Raw genomic sequence first — 20,115 nt, 5'->3', positions numbered from 1 at the left:
TCACAGAAGCTTCACAGGGAGAACCTTGATCCAACGGATTCTTTTCTTTGCTACTGTATAGTGATAGTGCCGTGACAAAGAACACTACATACTACGGCTGCTTTTACATGAGATTCCCATGACGTGCTACACGTTTCACGTTCTCTGAAACCACTAAAAACACCCTTTCTAAAGCAGCTACAGTATTACATTTCCTACAAACTACCTTGTCTCTACCTCCTACATGCCCGATCGCATGCTTGAGTGAAATTCCATAATGTTAACATAAGAGCTTGATCATGAGGCTTCAATAGATGGCATTTGGAAAATCAAAAGCACGTGGAAGGGCATTGTGTAAGCACTGAAAAGGGGAGACCCTGATCACTCAAGTAGCTGTAACAATGGAATAGCCCTGAAAGAAGCAGGATACTCTTGCATAACTTCAGTCCTAACACATACATTGTACTGCATATCTATCAGACAAAATCAAATATTTAACAGGGCTCGAAATTCATTTTTGGGATTAGGTGCACTGGTGCACCCAGCTTAGAAAATTGGGTGCACCAAAACATTTTTGGGTGCACCACTTAAATTTCAGTAGAATGTCAGAAAAACCTAACAACAATTTTAGTTACATGCTATCAAATTCTTAAGTAGGTACCATGACAGACATCTTTATTATATCTCTAACACTTAGATGTCAAGAATATGATGTATACTAGTATACTTTGATATATTTACATACATAAACCCAAGAAAATATTTGGGTGCACCCTGTGCACCCACAGAAAATAATTGGGTGCACAGCTCCAATTTTGGGTGCACCTAGGTGCACATGCACCCAGTATTTCGAGCCCTGTTTAAGACTGTGCTATTACCAATTTGGATTCTTTAGTGAAGTAAGCAATACAGCTTCCCAATAGCAAAGAGACATCTAGCAGTCATCAATGGAAGTGCACCCAATGTGGTTGTAAGAATGATTGGATTTTCACATGATGGCATTTACAGAAGGTCGAAATGAAAGACATTGTACCTGGTAGCATATCAAAGCATGACTACATGTTGTGTTTTTGTTGCTGTTATGCCATCTGTATGACATATACACAACACAAGACTACAGTGTTTGGAATGATGTTGGATGTACCCCTGGTTCTCTATGTTAAACATTACTCTATCACATTACACAGGAGGAAGTTTATGCCTACACCACCCGGCCCTTGATAGAGAGTGTCATTGAGGGATTCAACGCTACTGTCTTTGCCTATGGTGCTACAGGTATGATGCCTTTTCTTGTGTAAAAGTACTAGACTAAGTGTAAAAGTATTGCTTTACAGTAAGTGTTCATGAGAGTGGTTAGTAGGGATGGCCACAGCTCTTACATATATTTAATTGTCAAACATGTGTCTTCCCTTCCAGGTGCTGGTAAAACCTACACCATGCTGGGTACAGAACACGAGCCTGGGGTGATGGCAAGGTCGCTCAATGCCCTGTTTGAGGAGATGTACCGCACAAGTGAAAACATGGTGTACCAAGTGTCCATGTCTTACCTAGAGGTATGTCATCTTATTGCTAATAAGCATTAGCTGTGACTTTTGCACTATTATCTGTATCTCAAGATGACCTATGTTAATGTCCAACATGTGAAATTGTCCCTTTGAGTGCCTGTGAGTTACATGTCTATTTCTAAACTTATCATGCCAAGTCTCTCCAGAACAAATATGCCCCGGATACACATTTTTGTCAGTGTGCTCACCCTGTCCTGCCCTGCCACCCTAGATCTACAACGAGATGATCCGTGATCTCCTGAACCCGGAGTCAGGATTCTTGGAACTCCGAGAGGACGCGAAAGGGGTGCAGGTCACCGGGCTGTCGGAGGTCAACGCCAAATCTACCAAGGAGGTACAAAAATGCATGTCCTCATGTGTGCCACCTTAGACTGAAGTAGACATAACTATTCATCAACTCATACCTTACTACTGTGTTCTACTCCATTTGTAAGACTTTTATGTTATCTTCAACAGGTGATGGAGCTCCTACAGCAAGGCAACAAGCAGCGTACCCAGGAACCCACCAAGGCGAACAAGACGTCTTCCCGCTCGCACGCCGTGCTGCAGGTCACCGTGAAGCAGCGTTCCCGCGTCCGCAACACGACGCAGGAGGTGCGAGTCGGCAAGCTGTACATGATCGACTTGGCGGGGTCCGAGAGGGCAGCGCAAACCCAGGTCAGTTTTCAACATTAATGAACAGCGTGTTGTTGAAATGTTTCTCCACAGGACTATACTGTACAGTTGTGAAATTTTTCACCTGGTTGACCAACCCATTACAGTATGTCACCTAGGATCTCTTTCAAAAGTGTGTGGAAACATCATCAGTGAACCTCTGTAAAGAATGCTGAATATGCCTTCTTCTACATTCCCATAAAGCTTTTATAAGACTGTAGTTGCATCCAATCTTTCCATCATCGCTTCTATCCAACTATGGATGGATCATATCATTAAATGACCACATTGAATCAAAGTGTTTTAATCCATTGTACATCCATTCACCTATCATATCAGAATCTGTACTTCTGTCACTTTTTTCATCCATTATCATCAGATTTTACTCACCAACACTGAACTCTCTACTAACACAAGCATGTTATGGAATATGTTTGCAGCTGAACAAACGCAGACTGCAGAAACCGGTAGGACAGACTTGGACAGAGTCCCTGGTTTAAAGTCATACTTGGCACTGTTGTTGAAACTTACACACTGCGTATCCAAACATAACCACCGCTAGCACCCACAGTCTGGAATGGCTTAAGGTGGCCCAAGCTTTGAAGGTCAAATCCACTTGGCAATTAGGCTGATGAGAAAATATTAAGACACCAGTTACATGTGTACACAGTAATCGTTATTATACAGTGGCAGATGATTTGGTTTCACATAACACCTATCATTTAAAACGCAAATTTTCACTCAATTGTAAGTGAAATTTGTTAGTAAAAAGAAGCTTGTAGGTATAGGATGACTTGTGTAACATTGCTGTCTCTTCCCTTTCAGAACCGTGGTAAAAGAATGAAGGAAGGTGCTCACATCAACCGCTCTCTGCTGGCGCTGGGCAACTGTATCAATGCGCTGTGTGAGAAGGGAGGGAAGGCGTATGTAAACTACCGTGACAGTAAGCTGACCAGGCTACTGAAGGATGCCCTGGGAGGCAACTGTAAGACTGTGATGATCGCTCACATCAGTCCAGCCAGCACCTCGTTTGATGAGTCCAGAAATACTCTACTGTATGCAGACAGAGCAAAGAATATCAAAACTAGGGTAAGGAACCAACTGAGTATTTTAAGATGACTGAGGTTAAGCACTAACGTGTACTTTTTCAATGGTGATAGAAAAAAGTATCCAAAACAGAATTGCAGAGCTACAACAGAAATTTTGATGGACTGTAATTCTCAGTTGTTGTAGTCTGAAGTATGAGGTTTGAGCTAGGTATCAACATGTATTTTACTTAAATGAATGTGTTGTGCAACATAATTTTTCGAATATCATGGAGTATATTTTTGGTCATCCTTTCTTCTCTTACAGGTGAAAAGAAATTTGATGAACGTCTCGTACCATATTGCGCAATACACGGCCATCATCTCGGACTTGCGGAAGGAGATTTCTCGGCTGAAGCTGAAGATTGAGGAACAGGAGATGGTGAAGAAGGAGCTGTCCCAGGGGCAGCAGCTCAGGTCCAGGATCAAGGAGATACAGTGTAAGTTTATGACTGTAGAGTAGTCCACATGGCCACACAAATTTGTCACTTTTGTTCACAAAGGCGAAGACTTTAAAGACTTTCAGTGCATCTAGTTTCCAGAACCATTTTTGCAATATAAAGATGGAGTACCCTGCATTCACACTTACCATTTAAAAGATAAAGGAAAATCCCCAAGTAGCAAATTTAAGGTACCATGGCCATGTTCATTGCATACATTTGTGGTAAAACAACTTTGGATCGAAAAGTTTCATTTTACTTTGGAAAGAAATTTAAAATGACTATGAAAAATGACTACCACGACATGAGAAGATATGAGCTAAAAAATTTATCGTAGTACTGCATGCTTTAGTGTGGTTTAAGCTTCCATAATGTTATCAAGGTACTTCATGTTAGACCATGTTCTTGACACCACCTCATGAAAACATGACAAGGGAAGCAAACCTATTATTGGCTGGAGAGTGAGAGACCAGATAAGATTGAATACAGCCAAGGGAGCAATCAGTAATTAAAATCAGACAACAAATGGCACGGCCATCTATTATTAATCCTCCCTGCTTTGTTCCATAGTACCTTCTTGACAAGGGCAATGCTTCACGCTTTCATCCCATGTCGAGTAATCAAATTATTCCTCGTGAAGCATGATTTATGCTGTTTTTGGATTTGTTTTGCCAGTTTTGCTTGGCAACTGTGCACGTAGGTTGCCATATATCTGTGTGTTGCTAGCGGTTTCCAACATCCATTGACTTGTATGGCAGAATGAGCATCACATGTAAAGACATCAAATGTTTTCTGTCATTTCGGTGCAAGACTGTCAGCTAAAGCTTTCAAAGTCATTTTGTTTGATACATGATTTCTGTAATATACCTATGAAGTTTCCTGAGGTTTGTTTGGTGAGACTGAGTTTTTCCCTACGTGACGTTTGTTGTGACGTTTCTGTTGCACAGCTGAGGTACAGCTGGAGGCCAGCAGGTCGGACAAGAAGGAGATGGTTCGTCTGCGGGAACAGCTGGTGTCGGCCTTTCACGAGCAGATGGAGATCCGGCGCAGCCTGATGGAGCTGGAGAACACCACGCTGGAGATCCAGATGGACACGTCCAGACACATGCTCACCATCTCCGAGTGAGTACACAGTTTAACCTCCAGACACATGCTCACCATCTCCGAGTGAGTACACAGGTTAACGTCCAGACACATGCTCACCATCTCCGAGTGAGTACACATTAGTAAACTGCTTAGTACAAACCCAGGCTGTACATGTCTTCAGGACCTGTACCTCCGTCCTGGGACAGAAATTTGCATGTTTTTCTATGGACAAAAATTTTACCCTTTCTGTCCCAAAAATCTGAGCTTCATTACATGAACTAGATGTGTTTTCAGAACCGTAAGATGACAGATTGAACAACTAAAATAAACATCACGGGCTCCCAAACAATAGGACGGAAGAAAAATTTAAGCTGGAATATATCTTTGAAGTGATTGCTTCCTAAGGAAATTTTAAGCTGGAGACAGCCCTAGTACAAACATAAAAATTAATCCTGTCAATGTCTGAAATGTTCATGTACAGTATCAAATCTACAAGTATGTGTGCATGCATTGCCTGATTGTTTCTAATGAACAGCCTGCAAACAAATCAATTCCAGTACATAATATATTATACACTTTAAATACATGTATAAGTAAATACATACAAAGTGTATCATACTTGAATATATTTTATCATTTAACTGTACTCCAGCTATTCACAAATTGACTATTTACTTGCTGAATTTCTAATGTAATATACAAAATGTAGAATGTTTCTTATGTTTGTTTCCTCCACAGATGGGACCAGGAACAGAGCAAGCAAAAGGAAAAGCAGACTGAGGACAACAAAGAGTTGGAGAAGGGAGAGAGTGAGAAGGAGGCAGAGGAACAGTCCTCCCACAGTGACTCCTCCTCCGAGCCTCCGGAGGTCCTACATGCTAAAGATGAGCTGCAGCAGCTCATGGAGGAGCAGAAAAAGGCATCAAACCTGAAGCTTCAACTTCAGGAAAAACTTAGTCTCATCCAGAGCAAGGGAAGGAAACTGGAAGAGCTGCTGCCCAAACGGATCAATAACGAGGACCAAAAGGAAATTCTCATGCTCCTGTGTAAGGTCCACGAGCTGGAAATTGAAAACACAGAGATGCAGTCCAAAACACTGCTTCAAGAAAACTTCCTCCGCCAGAAAGACTTGGTCATTGCGAGGTACGAGCAGCACAAGAACGTGGCGGACGAGATAATCCGCATGCAGCGGGAACTGATCGAGATGCACAACTTACCTGTTCCTCTGGAGCTGGAGGAGCTGTATGAGGTGTACACTCAGGATCTGGACGCTTCCTTCAGCCACACCCAGCTGCACACGTTACAGAGCTATCAGGCAAAAATGTCATTCCTCACTCAGAAGCTTCAGGACTTTGAGGAATATGACGATAAGCTTGGCACGTTGGACGATGAACATTCCAGTCCTTCGCCCACAAAGATAAAGTCAAGAAATGCGTCAACGAAGGACTTGAATGAAAGGGACACACCGTCAAAGGTCTTCAAAGCAAGTCCTCAATCTAGGATGCTGCGGCAAGCAGCGAACGATAACCAAGTGACCTTAAGTCCGACCCACTCGGACAGTGTTACAAAACTTGAGAGCCTGGTCAGCATCAGCAGTCGAAGCAATAGCCGAACCAGTGACTCACCTGAACCTCCAACTGGGATAGTGACATCACCAGATGATATCATTGAAGTGGCAAAGAAAACAAAGAACATAAATGCCATCGCCGCTCGGCGGCGGTCGCGAGTAACCCCTCACGCTCCAGATATTCTCACCCTTGATTATGGCAAGACCACAGCTTCTCTTAATTCTCTCAGGGACGACACTCGGCAGTTAAAACAAATCGATGAGGTCAGGTCTAACCCCCTAACGCCTGCCATGAGGCACGCTGTTAGCGAGGAGAACTTGTATGACGAAAAGTCCAGCAGCAAGCGCGAGGAGTCCCCTCCTCCCGTGTTTGTGCCGAGGATTGCGAAACCTCGCCGTAGCGATAGGAAGAGTCTAGACAGACAGGCACGCAGGAGGACCAAGTCTCATGAGGTATCTGATGACAAGGTGGGTTAGTGTTGCTGTTTTTGGTAGACTGCTTTCAGAATTTTCACCAAGTTAACTTAAATGTATAAGCTGATATTGACAAATTTCTGGTGTGCTGACTGTACATGTAAATCATGGCGTCAAAAATTTCTCCACCCTGCATGTAAGAAATTTATGCCCTTCTTTCCCATCATTGTAGAATAAAGCTGGGAAAGTGTCAGTGGGAGCAAGACAAAAGATGCGCAGCATCCGACATTCCAATGGGAACTATTCAGACCCAGCACAGTACAGGGGGCGCGTCAAGTTTCCTGTCAACCACCATACAGGTAAGAAAATTACTGGAGTCGTCTTGGTTTGCTCTACTGCAATATATTTGTTCACATTCAAGTGCAGCAATATTATGGGAACATGGAAGGTTGAAGTGCTTGCAGTGTTTGTTCCAAATGGTGCAACTGGTATCTTTGCCACAATACGATGTTGAGTTAGATTTGTGCTTTTGTCTTGCCTCTCTTCAGGAGAAGGTGACCTGCGGACACTAGAACCAGTCAGCACTCCCCCTACTACAGTCTTCCAGAGTGGGGCAGACAAGGGCAAGGGCCTCTCTGTGCAGAAGAGGTATAGAGGTAAGGGTCAACTTGCATGCACATTGTTTCACTTACATTACATCACTAGCTACAAGCTTACCTTCGTTTTTCGTGTCGTCTTTGTGTCTGCAGACAGCCTATCTCTTTGTTGTACTGTTTGTAAGTTTTTATCTGCTTCAGCTTGCTTGATGTACATGTATCTAAGACTATTTTTGTATGAGGAGCAAATTGTGATTTGACAGCAATGACAGAGGGACAGAAAATATTGGATTTGTAAAAGTCAAGTACTGTGCTTCAGACTGAGTCAGTTGTTATTTTTAACTGGTTGGCTGTAGTATGTTGATTGATGTTGTTGATCATGTCCATGTCTATTTTCTGTGACGATTGCTCATGGTGTTTTATTTTTCCCCAGGACCTTCCACCTACTCAGACTCCTCTGCCGCCAGCACCCCCCAGCTGCAGCCACCCCCTATCCGCCAGAAGGCGACCATCCCCGCCTACCGCAAGGCTAACATAGCAGTCGCCGGCCACGCTCTCCCGCGAAGTACCGACAAGCACCGCAGATACTAAACACCTTCCAACTGTAGATCCTCTGACTTCAGAGGGGAAATGTTAATAAAAAATTTTGACCAAATTTGAAACTTTCTTACACAAATTCACACCCTTGATATAGGTATCAAAATTTTAAAAATTGATAGTTTTTCTCCAGCCAAAAATCATGTTACTATTAAATAAATTTGTTATTTGAAGGAAACGAGTATCTCCCGTAATCTGTACAGTTGTTACTATTTTAGCTGTGATTCTCTTACAAATCAGATGTTTGCTAGCAATTCACAAGTGCCTTCAATAGTTTAGAGTAGTTATCTTTTTGTAGCGGTTCAAGTGCTCACTTTTGAGCTTTGTAAGCACAAAAAGTTAGTTGGCTGCTGCTTGAAGTTACTTAATACATTCCATTTCACCTGTATTGCCTTCCTTCTGAAATTCTGAAACCTTTGTTACCATTTTATGCAAAAAATGCAGCATGTATTAATGTTGATAATTGTCTGACCTTAGATATTGTCCATTCTAAGATATTGACATCAGAATTTGATAGAAGTTACTGCACCATAACCATTCATATCTGACTGGATATAGCTATCAAATTAGTATTTATTTAACTTATGAATAAGTTATCTTAATCTCATCAACAAACATCTACATGGTGTCTTCAAACTATTGTGACATCTGTTGTGACATCGACCAACTCAATAACATTAACGTTATAATGTGTAAATTTTAGCTAACATCAATCTTTGTAAAGAATTGTAAAGATTAAGATCTTTGACAATATTTGAGCGTTTTCTTCTTTTTTAATCCTAGACTCAATCTATGATTGAGAATTCAGGTAGTGACCTTTCCTGTAGTTTTGACAATTCTGTACAGGCAGATGATTTTTTAAATCCTAATCATAAACTAACATGCTCCTTGTATAGTGTGTGTTGTAGTGTATATTCTGTTTCTTACTGTGGAAATATAGTTTGTATCATATCTAACCATGACCTGTAAGTTAAATCAGAATATGTACATTTTCGTACATGTGTTATGTACATCTCTTTACACAGTGGTATTGTGATGTATAGTTTTTTTTGCATGGGTACCACACATCATATCCTTTTCTTACAGTATTATGATTTGCATCTTATGTTTGTAGTCTGTGCAATGCATTGAACCTACTTACAAATCATAACATTGGCAAGTCAGCTCTGTACAACACAAATGGGCAATACTCTCTGTGTTCCAGTTTCATATTTTACCAACACTGTCAAGTCAATAGTTTTGGACCAGAGATAATTGTATTCAACAATTGCTTACATAGGAGTTGCATTTCAACTGTCTCGTGGATTGGAAGTAAAGGAAAAAATGTGCAGATCAATACTTTATGTGTAATGCAAGACAGAGATATGAGACTATGAAACTGTACGTCTGTTGATCAGAACAATTTCTAATCATACAGCTAGTAATGGGCATCAGTCCCGAGTCTACACCTGTTTCAACCTTTGTGCTAACTGTGCCTGGATAGTAACTTGTAATTGAACAGGATAGTAACTTAGGTTATTAATTCAGCTGGTGTAGACCTTGGGTACAATAGGAACATTGTAATATTTGTTTGGGAAAGAGAACTTTAGATTGTATTTGAACAGAAAATAAAACTATTCCTATTTTCTACCTACACTGTCTTCTGTGCCTCAGTCAAATGATCGATGATTTGCTGTTGTCAATGCCTTTGCTCAGATCTTACAGAAAATAAAGCAAGATACGGCTTAGATACCTATGAAGTATTTAACTATTTGACATCATATTGAGGACATTTAGTCATATAGAGGAAGCCACCCATGCTCCCATGAAGGTCAACGTCTAGCAATGACCTCAGTTTCAACATGTTGACAGGCACGCTTTTTGTCATGCCCTACACGAAAATACCAACGTTAGTAGATAAAACAATTGTGCATATGAATGGATACACCTACGTAGGTGAAGGGTACATTTGCCAAGGCTTTGAGACAGCTAGGATAAACTTGTATCAAGATTAACGATAATAGCGATAAAGAAAAGTTGTCCTCTGAAAATGTAGCAAAACTTTGGTCTAGCTTCTAACACGTCCGCAAAATTGTAATCCAAAAATTTGCATACGTGACAGGAAGGCTCATCCTTTTAGCCAGGGTGCTATTCTTTTTACAACTTCCAAAACTGTTTTGAAAATTTGATCGGGATCGTTCAGGTATTGGTTTGATGCCTACATATCTTGTTGCATAAACCTTCGTCGCGAGGGAGGCTAATACAATTCCTTGGTCGTAAAACGGATTGTATTTTGAAGTAAGTTTCTCACATGTAATCAGATGGTATTTGCACTGTGTGTTATCAAGACGTTAGAGACAATAATGTGCGTGATTGACAACAGTCCTTTTGTGAGATGTTGGTGGCCCTGAAAAGGGCCGGGGTTTTTGCCGTTCGAAGTTGTTTACTTGGAGCTGGTGTACTTGGTGACGGCCTTGGTGCCCTCGCTGACGGCGTGCTTGGCCAGCTCACCAGGCAGGAGCAGACGCACGGCGGTCTGGACCTCCCGGCTGCTGATGGTGGAGCGCTTGTTGTAGTGAGCCAGGCGGGAAGCCTCGCCAGCGATACGCTCGAAGACATCATTGACGAAGGAGTTCATGATGCCCATGGCCTTGCTGGAGACACCGGTGTCGGGGTGCACCTGCTTGAGCACCTTGTAGATGTAGATTCCGAAGGACTCCTTTCTCCTCCTCCTTCTCTTGGAATCCTTGCCCATGCGGCGGGCCTTGCCGGCCTTCTTTTCTCCTTTCCCTGACTTTGGTGCCATCACTCAAGATCACTCAAAGAATGATAAAATGACAACATCGTCGTGTGCTTGCCTTTTATTGCCTCCGCCAGCAATTATGCAAATTTTACGATCTAGAAGATAGAGAATATACAGCTTAACGACCATTGGTCAAAACTTTCGATACTACCACTGTGATTGGTTGCTGTAGACTATGAGCAATACAATTGGCCAAGAATTTTAGACTACGCTTCCTGTGGTAAAACATAGCATAATATGCAAATTTTTATGACCTGTTAGGAATCACATGATAGGAATGAGCTGATTGGGTGGGCGATTTCAGTGAAAAATGTTGTTCCTCTCTCCCATTGGCTATTTTGTCAGGGAAAAGCCATGATTGGTTATTCAATCCATAGTACTAGTATTTGGATCCGTTGGGGTTGTATAAAAGGAGACATTATGAATAATTCATGACCATTCTTCTCAGCAACTTTGTTGAAAGAGCATTGATAGTGTCAACATGTCTGGCCGTGGCAAGGGCAAGAAGAGGAGCAAGGGAAAGAGCCGATCCTCCCGTGCAGGGCTCCAGTTCCCTGTTGGCCGCGTTCACCGCTTCATGCGCAAGGGCAACTATGCAGGACGTGTTGGCGCCGGCGCCCCAGTCTACATGGCCGCCGTGCTGGAGTACTTGACCGCCGAAGTGCTGGAGTTGGCCGGCAACGCTGCCCGTGACAACAAGAAGACCAGGATCATCCCCCGTCACCTTCAGCTGGCCGTACGCAACGACGAGGAGCTGAACAGGCTGATGGGCGGTGTGACCATCGCTCAGGGAGGTGTGCTGCCAAACATCCACGCCGTGCTCCTGCCCAAGAAGAAGTAATTTTGAGAACGAACGAACAAATCCCGGCCCTTTTCAGGGCCACCTACATCCCTTGAAAGAGCTATCTCAAAGTCATACGTTTCCCACACCAAGGAGGTTGCCCACACATACACACTTCTAATCATATGCACTACTCTCCAAGCAGAGGTTGGGAATTTTTTGTCTTTGATCTCCCCACCAAGGTCACAACTTTTCCCCAGCTACTTCTATTTGGGAGCACTTTATTAAGTAAACATGCACCAGTTTTATTCTGACCTTACGTTCTTTCTTGATTGGTTTCTGCCAACTGAGCTCCCATGCAGTCTCCACGCACGTTTATCCTATATATGTGGACCGTGATCCTCACTGGTATTGATGATGTGACTTATAGGTTAGATCCTCACGGTCAACTTACCGACGCTAACACTAAACTGTCTTTTCTGAGCAAGTCAAAAGAATGTTATGAACAAGAAAGATACCTTTATGATATAGATAATTTTGAAATTCGAAAAGCGATAACTCAGTTAAGAATCAGTAGCCATAAATTGAATATTGAAACAGGCAGATATTACAATGTAGCCCCTGACCAAAGGTTCTGCCCTTTCTGTCCAAAGCATATTGAAGATGAATTTCACTTTTTAATGGAATGTTCTAAACACACTATTTTACGTAATGAGCTATTCACATTTCTAGAATCTATTACAGCAGATTTCAAGAACCTCGATGCTAAAGACAGATTTGTATATATCTTTAGATGCCACAACTCCCATAATGCAAAGTTAGGCAAATATATCAAAGACTGCTTTGTTATTAGAAAGAATAATGAAAGCCATGATTAGCCCAACTCGATTGTAACATTATATCTTGTTTTAGCCCTTTTTGCTATGTTAATAAGGATGTTAAGTCTTATTCTATACACCTATTTTGCACTTTGTGTAATAGTCGTTTCCATACATTGTACCATGTACAAATGTCGTGCAATAAAGTTCTATACTGTTCACCAAGTCATTTGAATATGCCCGCGTACGTACATGCTCTTTGGCCTTTTGTTACCATGAAACCTAGCTGGACGCCAAGTTCAAAGGTCGGCGCGTTGCGCACCTGGAAATTAGAAAGACGTAAACAAACCGGGGATCTTTATACGGCTTTGGCAAAACACGTGTATTTTCGCGTCAAATTTAACATAAACTTCCCAAAGACTTTCGTTTCGACGACAATTTCTGGTGAAAGCAGGTTTCCCAGTGACGCCAGATGTATTCTACTGCCCCATTTTCCGGCAAACATCATCGACATCATCGGAAATTCAAGCATCAGGGGAACCCATACGGATAACAACAACCATGAATACGTCATGTTTTGTGGTTTGTGGGCTTCCATTGTATGAAGAAGATGGCAAACTTATGGACACTTTAGCTGCTCACTTTAAAAAACCCGCCAACGGTGGGGTGGACGTGTTGAATATGATGAGAGGACCCATCGGAACGGCACTAGTCTTGATTTCAGACAAGAGAGGTTAGTGTAATTTTTGTAACGCTGTAACAGACTTATAGGCTAGATCCTTTTAAAAAGTGGACATTTTCAACCCGACGAAACTAAGAAACTGAACGTCTTGAAGGTTATGTCTCTACAATGTTGATCTTTATTTCAAATCCGAACAGGACTGATTATCACTGCGCCCCTTGTTTACACATGCTGGACAACAATTTCACCTTTGATTACTTGTTCCGCTTTGGGTACATGTCTGATACTGAATATTTCATGAATCTGCTGTATGACCATACAATGATCATCAAAAGCCACATCACCATCTGTATTTCATTCATAATGAACGAGGCGAATGTTGAATGTTATTTTCTTCGTATTTTCTCCCTTAATAATAGACGATCGAAAGTGGATGTTCGAGAAGAAACACCGTCTAGATTCGCTCGGCCCTTGCAGCAATATTCCAATTTCCGTTGAGCAGTTGACTCCCGAGTTTGAGCAAACCGTGATGAGGCAGATGACAGAAGGCCTGGGGTTGCACACAAGATACTGGGAACAGGTGCCACGGGGCCCTGCGTACGAGATGTGTCACGAACCCAGGGGACTGGCGGTCATTATCAACAACATCAACTTCAGCAAAGGCGGCCACACAACCAGGACGGGGGCAGAGAAAGATACAGGTAAGGTTGGCATGCTAAGAATGCGCCTTGCATCATGAGATGTCCATTTCACACCATATTTTGATTGCTTTGATACTTGTAGTTTCTCTTTCGGGAATATGTCAATATCTAGGCAGGTGTGTACGTGTAGTAGTCAAAGTCTGACTCATAGTAAGAGTCAACAGTGGCTTGTTTGTCGACGTGTTAATCAGACGTGCGTGGCAGTATCTACAATGGGCACTCATTTGTGAGTAATGCTTTCTACAAACAGTACGGGAAGTTAAAGCGTAGAGTGTGCCAAAAATAGAATACATTAAATTTTCCCAAGGTAAGGCTGGCGGCCAGTAAAACTAGCCTGAAAAGGTGTTTTGTGTAATCTGTGTATGACTACTGGCAGTACAGCACAGCTATTAACTTAGTATGTACAACCCGTGACGATATCCCTGATGATTTTCAATTTGCCCCCTTTTCAGAACGACTAAGGGAGCTATTTGAAGGGCTGAAGTTCACTGTGCGATGCTACACGGACATGACTTTCATGGCTATGATGACAACCCTACAGCACGTTGGAGAAGAGGACCACTCGAATTTCGACTGTTTCGTCTGTTGTGTCATGTCTCATGGTTCACAGGGAAAAGTCTATTCCTCAGATGACTTTTCCATCGAACTTTCTCAGCTCTTGAAGCCATTCAATGCCAAAGAATGCCCCACCCTCCTTGGAAAACCCAAACTGTTTTTCATCCAGGCTTGTCAGGGGGTGCATGTGCAAGAGCGCATGTGCGTGGACTGCCCATCCGACGTGACACCAGTGTTCCAAGTGAGTCAGGAAGCAGACTTCTTCGTTGGCCTGCCCACCGTGCCTGGGTGCGTGGCTCGGCGCGATGATGACGGGGCTCCTTACATCTACCATCTCACCAACGTTTTCAGAGAGTTCGGGGAAATCTACGACTTGTCCACGATGATGACGATGGTGGCCAAGAAAATGGACCCCATTGGGGTTTCGTCTAACTATTCCACACTCAGAAAGAGTGTTTACTTCAATCCGGAGTAACATCATACCCCAAGCGTCTGTCAAGATACTCCACTTGCACAAATAAATGGTGAAAAGTTTGACTGAAATTTCATTCTATTAAAGGAGGCGTGATGTCTACAATACGCGTGCGGCATGCAATCTGATCGTGGACAGAACTTATAGCAAACATATCACTATCTCCTTGATGTAAAACAATGCAACAACAAAGGATGTAACAAATACTTTAACAGGATTAAGAATCTTTTACTTATGTTCTTATCAGTATATTAAGTTATTACATGATGTTTTGTTATCATCATCTGTATATATATGCTCTGTTCATTTAAGTTATTTATATTTTGTCAATATTATTATTTTTGTATTTCTTTGCATACAAAGCCAAGATTAGCTTTCCATTGTTTCATGTCGACCCCTGACCTCTCAGTTTTAAGATACTACAGTACAATCAATTTTGTCTAATTTTTTGTTCACAAATTTTATAAGTTCATTTAATTGTATTCTAGATTGACTCCAGACAGAATAGACTAAACAGTGTAGCACTAATGGAGATCCAAATAAAACAATCAAGCAAATACAAAAATAGCAATTGTTTCCCTTGTTTACTTCTCTTGAAGTAGTATATTGCATTTAGAGTGTGTAACGTCTTGTCAAATAATGTTTTACACCATCATACATGGTAGTATCATTTCCGCATTTGTAAAGTCATATACAAAAGTTCATTTCATTATGTTTGTAACAATTTGTAGGCCATTGTTTTATGTCGCTACAATGTTGTCACAGCATGGTTTAAACGCAAAGTAGTACGTTACTCTTTTCATTATACATATCCTGATGGCTCATATCTTACATATCCTCCTGACAAATATCTATTTGTATTTTCAGAGTTTGAAAACTTTGATGTAATTCTCTGCTAACATCAGTACAAAAGGCACTTTGTAGAACCATCCTCTTATTTATATATGTTCTTCTTTCCTTGTTCTACTGTTGATGTGTTTTTCAATATCCTATCTAACAATCCAGGACTGCGTACACTTCGCAGACTTCACAATACATCACATGCTGAAGTCCAGCACTGACATCAGTGCCTGAAGTTCTGAGGACTCTGAATCTGAATCTGAGATGAAGTCGTCCTCTTCAGACACAATGTTTCTGGGAGGACTCACGGGCACCTTCACCAGAACTCTCGGCATGTCCTTCCCTTGCAACAAGTGGTGCCCCACGCACATTTCTATCTCACCGTTCTCGTTCAAGCTCTGAAATTCTAGTAGCAGAGAAAGTCTGTTCCGTCTCCTGATATGGACACAAAAGTCTACATTGGTCTTGTACACACAGGAACTTGCCTCCACAAGGTTGTGCAGTCTGAGATGTAATTTCTGACCCTCCTTGATGACGGTATCCATCTCTGTGACTCCCTCCTGAGGTTGGAACCCTTCAAGTCTCGCCTGCTTGGTGACAAAGTCCTCCGTACCTGGCGTGATGAGTTCTAGACGCACTTCGAGGAGATTGCCGATGACTTGCCCTTTACTGGACGACCCCTGGCGATCGGAACTGGGACTGCTGTGCGACAGAACGACTTCGTGGGTTGACCACCTTTTGAACGCCAGGAGGCTGACATGTTTCCTTGCCATGTTGTGGATGATGGACATCACGGTCCCGTGCACGTTCAAGTCCAGGCCTGGCGGGTAGCACAGCGCTATGTAGCTGTACGGAAATATAAGGACTCAATTGTCAACTGTCATTTGTATGAATGCAATACCCACCCCTACCCCCATTCTCTTTCATTTCTTTCCGGGCCTTTTTATGTTCACCCAACTACTAAGTTTAGAGCAAGAATATGAAGGGTAACTTATCAGCTTATTATGATGATGGTCAAGGAGGGAGATGAAAATGATAGGTTGCAGATTAAAACATATCTATCATACAAGGAAGAGTGAACGGTTTGGAAGAGACACTTATTTTAGTGTAGATGACCGGAGTAGTCGGAGAAGGTAAGGATGCTCACCTTTGCAGCTCCTTGGTGCGGAAGGATACACTCTCGCTGCGTCCTCGCACGGTCACACCCCTGACACGTGACGTCATGTCCTCCCACTTGTTGTAGGAGTTGGAGTAGCCCACGATGTGGACCTGAGTGGTGTCAATCACATTCCGCACATTGACGTCATCCATCGAGAACACTATGTCAGGACTTGTCGTCGCTTTCCTCGGAGAAGATCCGTCGTTCTCAGACGGGAACACCAGGGGCAGGGAAATCTGTGAACAGAACAATTACAGGGAGATGAAAAAAACAGAGGAAATGTTGTTTCCAGTATGTAAAAATTCTGATTTAAGAACCGTAGCCCGTCGAGCTGCATGCAACTCTACAGCTCCTGTCACGGTCAGGACCGTCCCACGACTATGCTCCCGACCACTCCCTAACTCGGTGCTGGGGTAGAAGTTACTAGAACTAGTTCTTGAATCCATCCTATTCTAGCTCCGGTTCGATCGTCTGATCGCATCTATATAAAGACGAATATGACTTTTTCCGAGTTTGATTTGTCGAAATTCATTGTCGGCAACCTCGCCGACTAACTTCCAACCACAGATGAACTTGCTGCCGACTAATTCCCAACCACAGATGAACATGCTCCGACTAACTCGCAACCACAGATGAACTTGCTCACGACCAGCTCCCAACCGGAGATCAACTTGCTCACGACTAACTCCCAACCACAAAATGAACTTACTCCGGACTGACTCCCCCATCCGCAAAATGAAGTTGCTCCCGACTATCTCCCAAACACAATGCGGATAAGGCCGGGAGGCTGTTATGACTAACAGGAGTTAACAGACTGAAAGAATTCCGCCGTACCTGAGCGAAGTCCCTGAGCTGCGTGAGTCTGGAGGTGACGTTGATGACGTGGCTGGCGGCGATCAAGGGGAGGGGGTGTTCCCGGGGGGACATGCGGGTGGTGGTGTGGATGGTCCGGGTCAGACACGAGCCGTGGAACGGGAGAACCTGGGGAGGACGGGGGAAATATCATAATACCATGTCCACAACAATGACTGATTGACTGACAGGCTGAATGACCTACCGACCGACCAACTACTAGTAACTGACTGACTGACCGACTGACTGACTAACTGACTGAGAGATGGACGGACGGACTGAGAGAATTGCCCTTCATCTAGTCGCTCCTTCCTCTGCCTGTCCATGGATTTTGACAACACGTACCTGGAATTTAATGGTCTTTGGTCTGTGCAGCGGGTCCTGCGGCAGATGGAGCTGCACACCGTTCCCTCGGGACATCTCCAAACACGTCTCCTCTTGTCCGGCCTTCAGCCAGTGTTCGTAGGTCTTCGGCCGAGACACGACGACGAACGTAGCCAGCCGATCTATGCCGACAGCGGCACGACCCTGTAGCCATGGTTCGAATTTATCAGTCATATTCATATTTCCAAAGAGGCCACATTTAATTCATCAGTCAATAAACAGCATACGGACGAAAAAATAAAACAGATCTAACTCACCAGTTCATCATCCTGTGCGGATAAATCTTGCCAGTTCCCCTTGCCTCGGGTCGCCTTAACGACGCACTCCCGCTCATCATCGTCAGGTGAAACAGAGTGGGGGATCTGCAAACAACAAATGTAGTAATCGATGTTCAGTTCAGTTTAAAGGCTCGCTATTTTTTTCAAACTATCGACAATGTTTATTATCATTGTGTTGTTTTTTCCTCACCTGAAGGATGGCATGTTTCTGTAGATGGGTGACGGGCTTGATTTCGATGACGTCAGAGACCAGGATCTCCCCGGCAGCCAATGGGAGGCGCCGCGGGTAGGTGTTAGGATCCAGAACCTGGCACGTGACCAGGAGACTGCCACGGAACGCCTTCTCCGGGATGGACAACAGACACCTGCCGGGCAGAGTCAGCTCTGCACCCGCTGCATCCACCTCGTATCTGCGACAGATGTTAAAACATCATATAGTATTCATTGAATATTCATGTCAAAATTTATGATATTTCCCAATATCATGAAGTGCTCTCAAAGTACCAGATCACTGTGAACAAGTCTTAAAATTTAGATAGATTTAAACATGAAGAAGAAATAACGTCTCTATCACAGTTTTTCGAAATCTCTTGAAGTACAACAGGTGAGTATAGTACAGGTGAAAATACAGGTGTGACAACATACCTGCTCTCTACGCCGTAACCATGGAGATACATGATAGCCCTGCCCAGCCCCACGACGTCCCCGATCCTGTCCTCCAGCTCCTCCCACAGACACAGCCGGACCTCCATGTCCACCGTTAACTCCACAACGTCCTCCACGTTATCCATTATCTTCATGTCGTCCTTCACCTGACAGAAAACAAGGAGCGTAATCTTGGGCTTTGTACATGTATGTGTAACGTCAACGATAATATTCTCTCCAACAATGCCACATACAATATAACTGTGCACAAGTAGTGCTCGAGTTGTCCCTTACGGTAAGACGTTTTATGTACGGTGCATGTTATCACCTTACCCCCTCCTTTTCAATCCCCCACCCCCTTTTCATGGAATACGATTTCCATACCATATTTCCTAACCTATTGCCTATATACATTGAATTGAGTATGTAAATTCTGTCTTGCTTGGAACAAAATCGTCCAACTTGATCCACCTAATATGGCACTATACAGCTGAATGTTTAAATGTGTTGAGTCTGCTGGCTCCTAGAAACAGATCATCTTTACAAGCCAGAAATGTAGATTTGAAGTGAGCGGAGTTCAGCTTACCTCATCGATGGCTTCTTCCAACATCCATTCCACCATAGATTCCAACAGTTGCCCATTGCTTACATACTCCGGGATTTCTTCCAATAGACTTTGCTCTATCAAGAAGTCCACAGTTTGGAAGAGACACTTCTGTACGGCGTAAGTCGCGATGGAGAGCATCTCCTCGGGGTGGGGCCGAACTCGCCACGGAAAGTCGTCGGCCAGTCTGGTCAGGCTCGGCCGAGCCCGCTCCGTGTGGTAGAGCGTCGGCATCGTCACCGTCGGCGGAACGTGCCACTTGATCGTTAACGTGGCCCAGCACTCGTTCAAGATGGAGTTACAGAGAATCCGTAGCGTCTTGTCTACCACGACGTCTTCTAACTTGCCGGCGTCTTTCAGCACCACGGCCGAGATGACCCTGGGGTTACCCTGGGCGAGTGTGAGGGGACGCGGTGATCGCATGGGGTTGTTCTCTGCGATCAACCCGTATTTAACCCCACCTGATACGTGCTTTCTCTGTAGTCCACGCATCTGATAGAGCGATGTGGGCAGCCTCTTCATGTTGTTCTCCTCCACGTCAAGTGTCTGTAGCATTTTAAGTTCACCGATGGATTCTGG

At 43.4% G+C, this 20,115-nt stretch overlaps 5 protein-coding genes across 9 annotated transcripts in view; 3 read left to right on the top strand and 2 right to left on the bottom strand.

The window, feature by feature from the left end:
- LOC118428948 (kinesin-like protein KIF19) overlaps nucleotides 1–9,616 on the top strand; it is a 28,717-nt gene extending 19,101 nt beyond the window's left edge. For all 5 annotated transcript variants that reach the window (XM_035839257.1, XM_035839255.1, XM_035839259.1 and 2 more), the window contains 11 exons: nucleotides 1,167–1,254; nucleotides 1,396–1,532; nucleotides 1,756–1,878; nucleotides 2,001–2,201; nucleotides 3,024–3,287; nucleotides 3,552–3,723; nucleotides 4,671–4,845; nucleotides 5,548–6,844; nucleotides 7,023–7,149; nucleotides 7,339–7,446; nucleotides 7,820–9,616. In XM_035839257.1, coding sequence (XP_035695150.1) covers nucleotides 1,167–1,254; nucleotides 1,396–1,532; nucleotides 1,756–1,878; nucleotides 2,001–2,201; nucleotides 3,024–3,287; nucleotides 3,552–3,723; nucleotides 4,671–4,845; nucleotides 5,548–6,844; nucleotides 7,023–7,149; nucleotides 7,339–7,446; nucleotides 7,820–7,977 — 2,850 coding nt within the window. In that variant the 3' untranslated portion in view covers nucleotides 7,978–9,616. The remainder of the gene's footprint in view (nucleotides 1–1,166; nucleotides 1,255–1,395; nucleotides 1,533–1,755; nucleotides 1,879–2,000; nucleotides 2,202–3,023; nucleotides 3,288–3,551; nucleotides 3,724–4,670; nucleotides 4,846–5,547; nucleotides 6,845–7,022; nucleotides 7,150–7,338; nucleotides 7,447–7,819) is intronic.
- Nucleotides 9,617–10,360: 744 nt separating this feature from the next.
- Nucleotides 10,361–10,826, bottom strand: LOC118429033 (late histone H2B.L4-like). The gene has a single exon (XM_035839376.1). It carries the CDS (start codon nucleotides 10,766–10,768, stop codon nucleotides 10,406–10,408), a length of 363 nt encoding a protein of 120 aa, XP_035695269.1. The 5' UTR covers nucleotides 10,769–10,826; the 3' UTR covers nucleotides 10,361–10,405.
- Nucleotides 10,827–11,155: 329 nt separating this feature from the next.
- On the top strand, nucleotides 11,156–11,897 carry LOC118429035 (late histone H2A.2.2-like). The gene has a single exon (XM_035839378.1). The coding sequence runs from the start codon at nucleotides 11,247–11,249 to the stop codon at nucleotides 11,604–11,606; it is 360 nt and encodes a 119-aa protein (XP_035695271.1). The 5' UTR covers nucleotides 11,156–11,246; the 3' UTR covers nucleotides 11,607–11,897.
- Nucleotides 11,898–12,582: 685 nt separating this feature from the next.
- LOC118428976 (caspase-3-like) lies at nucleotides 12,583–15,545 on the top strand. The gene is made up of 3 exons (XM_035839303.1): nucleotides 12,583–13,097; nucleotides 13,466–13,747; nucleotides 14,200–15,545. Exons 1-3 carry the CDS (start codon nucleotides 12,926–12,928, stop codon nucleotides 14,775–14,777), a joined length of 1,032 nt encoding a protein of 343 aa, XP_035695196.1. The 5' UTR covers nucleotides 12,583–12,925; the 3' UTR covers nucleotides 14,778–15,545.
- Nucleotides 15,546–15,617: 72 nt separating this feature from the next.
- LOC118428500 lies at nucleotides 15,618–20,109 on the bottom strand. The gene is made up of 7 exons (XM_035838585.1): nucleotides 19,519–20,109; nucleotides 18,933–19,099; nucleotides 18,478–18,697; nucleotides 17,971–18,153; nucleotides 17,608–17,754; nucleotides 16,762–17,009; nucleotides 15,618–16,460 (listed from the first exon to the last, which is right to left on the bottom strand). Exons 1-7 carry the CDS (start codon nucleotides 20,089–20,091, stop codon nucleotides 15,812–15,814), a joined length of 2,187 nt encoding a protein of 728 aa, XP_035694478.1. The 5' UTR covers nucleotides 20,092–20,109; the 3' UTR covers nucleotides 15,618–15,811.
- Nucleotides 20,110–20,115: the final 6 nt, after the last annotated feature.

Source organism: Branchiostoma floridae, chromosome 13, assembly GCF_000003815.2.
Source record: "Branchiostoma floridae strain S238N-H82 chromosome 13, Bfl_VNyyK, whole genome shotgun sequence".
Taxonomy (NCBI): domain Eukaryota; kingdom Metazoa; phylum Chordata; class Leptocardii; order Amphioxiformes; family Branchiostomatidae; genus Branchiostoma; species Branchiostoma floridae.
Note: the sequence above shows the minus strand (reverse complement) of the source record. Positions and strands in the feature narration are given on the sequence as shown.

Coding starts and splice junctions, on each gene's coding strand:
- LOC118429033 (XM_035839376.1), bottom strand. CDS start 10,768: ATGGCACCAAAGTCAGGGAAAGGAGAAAAGAAGGCCGGCAAGGCCCGC.
- LOC118429035 (XM_035839378.1), top strand. CDS start 11,247: ATGTCTGGCCGTGGCAAGGGCAAGAAGAGGAGCAAGGGAAAGAGCCGA.
- LOC118428976 (XM_035839303.1), top strand. CDS start 12,926: ATGAATACGTCATGTTTTGTGGTTTGTGGGCTTCCATTGTATGAAGAA. Junction 13,098..13,465: donor CTTGATTTCAGACAAGAGAG/GTTAGTGTAATT, acceptor CCTTAATAATAG/ACGATCGAAAGTGGATGTTC. Junction 13,748..14,199: donor GGGGGCAGAGAAAGATACAG/GTAAGGTTGGCA, acceptor CCCCCTTTTCAG/AACGACTAAGGGAGCTATTT.
- LOC118428500 (XM_035838585.1), bottom strand. CDS start 20,091: ATGCTACAGACACTTGACGTGGAGGAGAACAACATGAAGAGGCTGCCC. Junction 19,100..19,518: donor TGGAAGAAGCCATCGATGAG/GTAAGCTGAACT, acceptor GTTTTCTGTCAG/GTGAAGGACGACATGAAGAT. Junction 17,010..17,607: donor AGCTCAGGGACTTCGCTCAG/GTACGGCGGAAT, acceptor TTCTGTTCACAG/ATTTCCCTGCCCCTGGTGTT.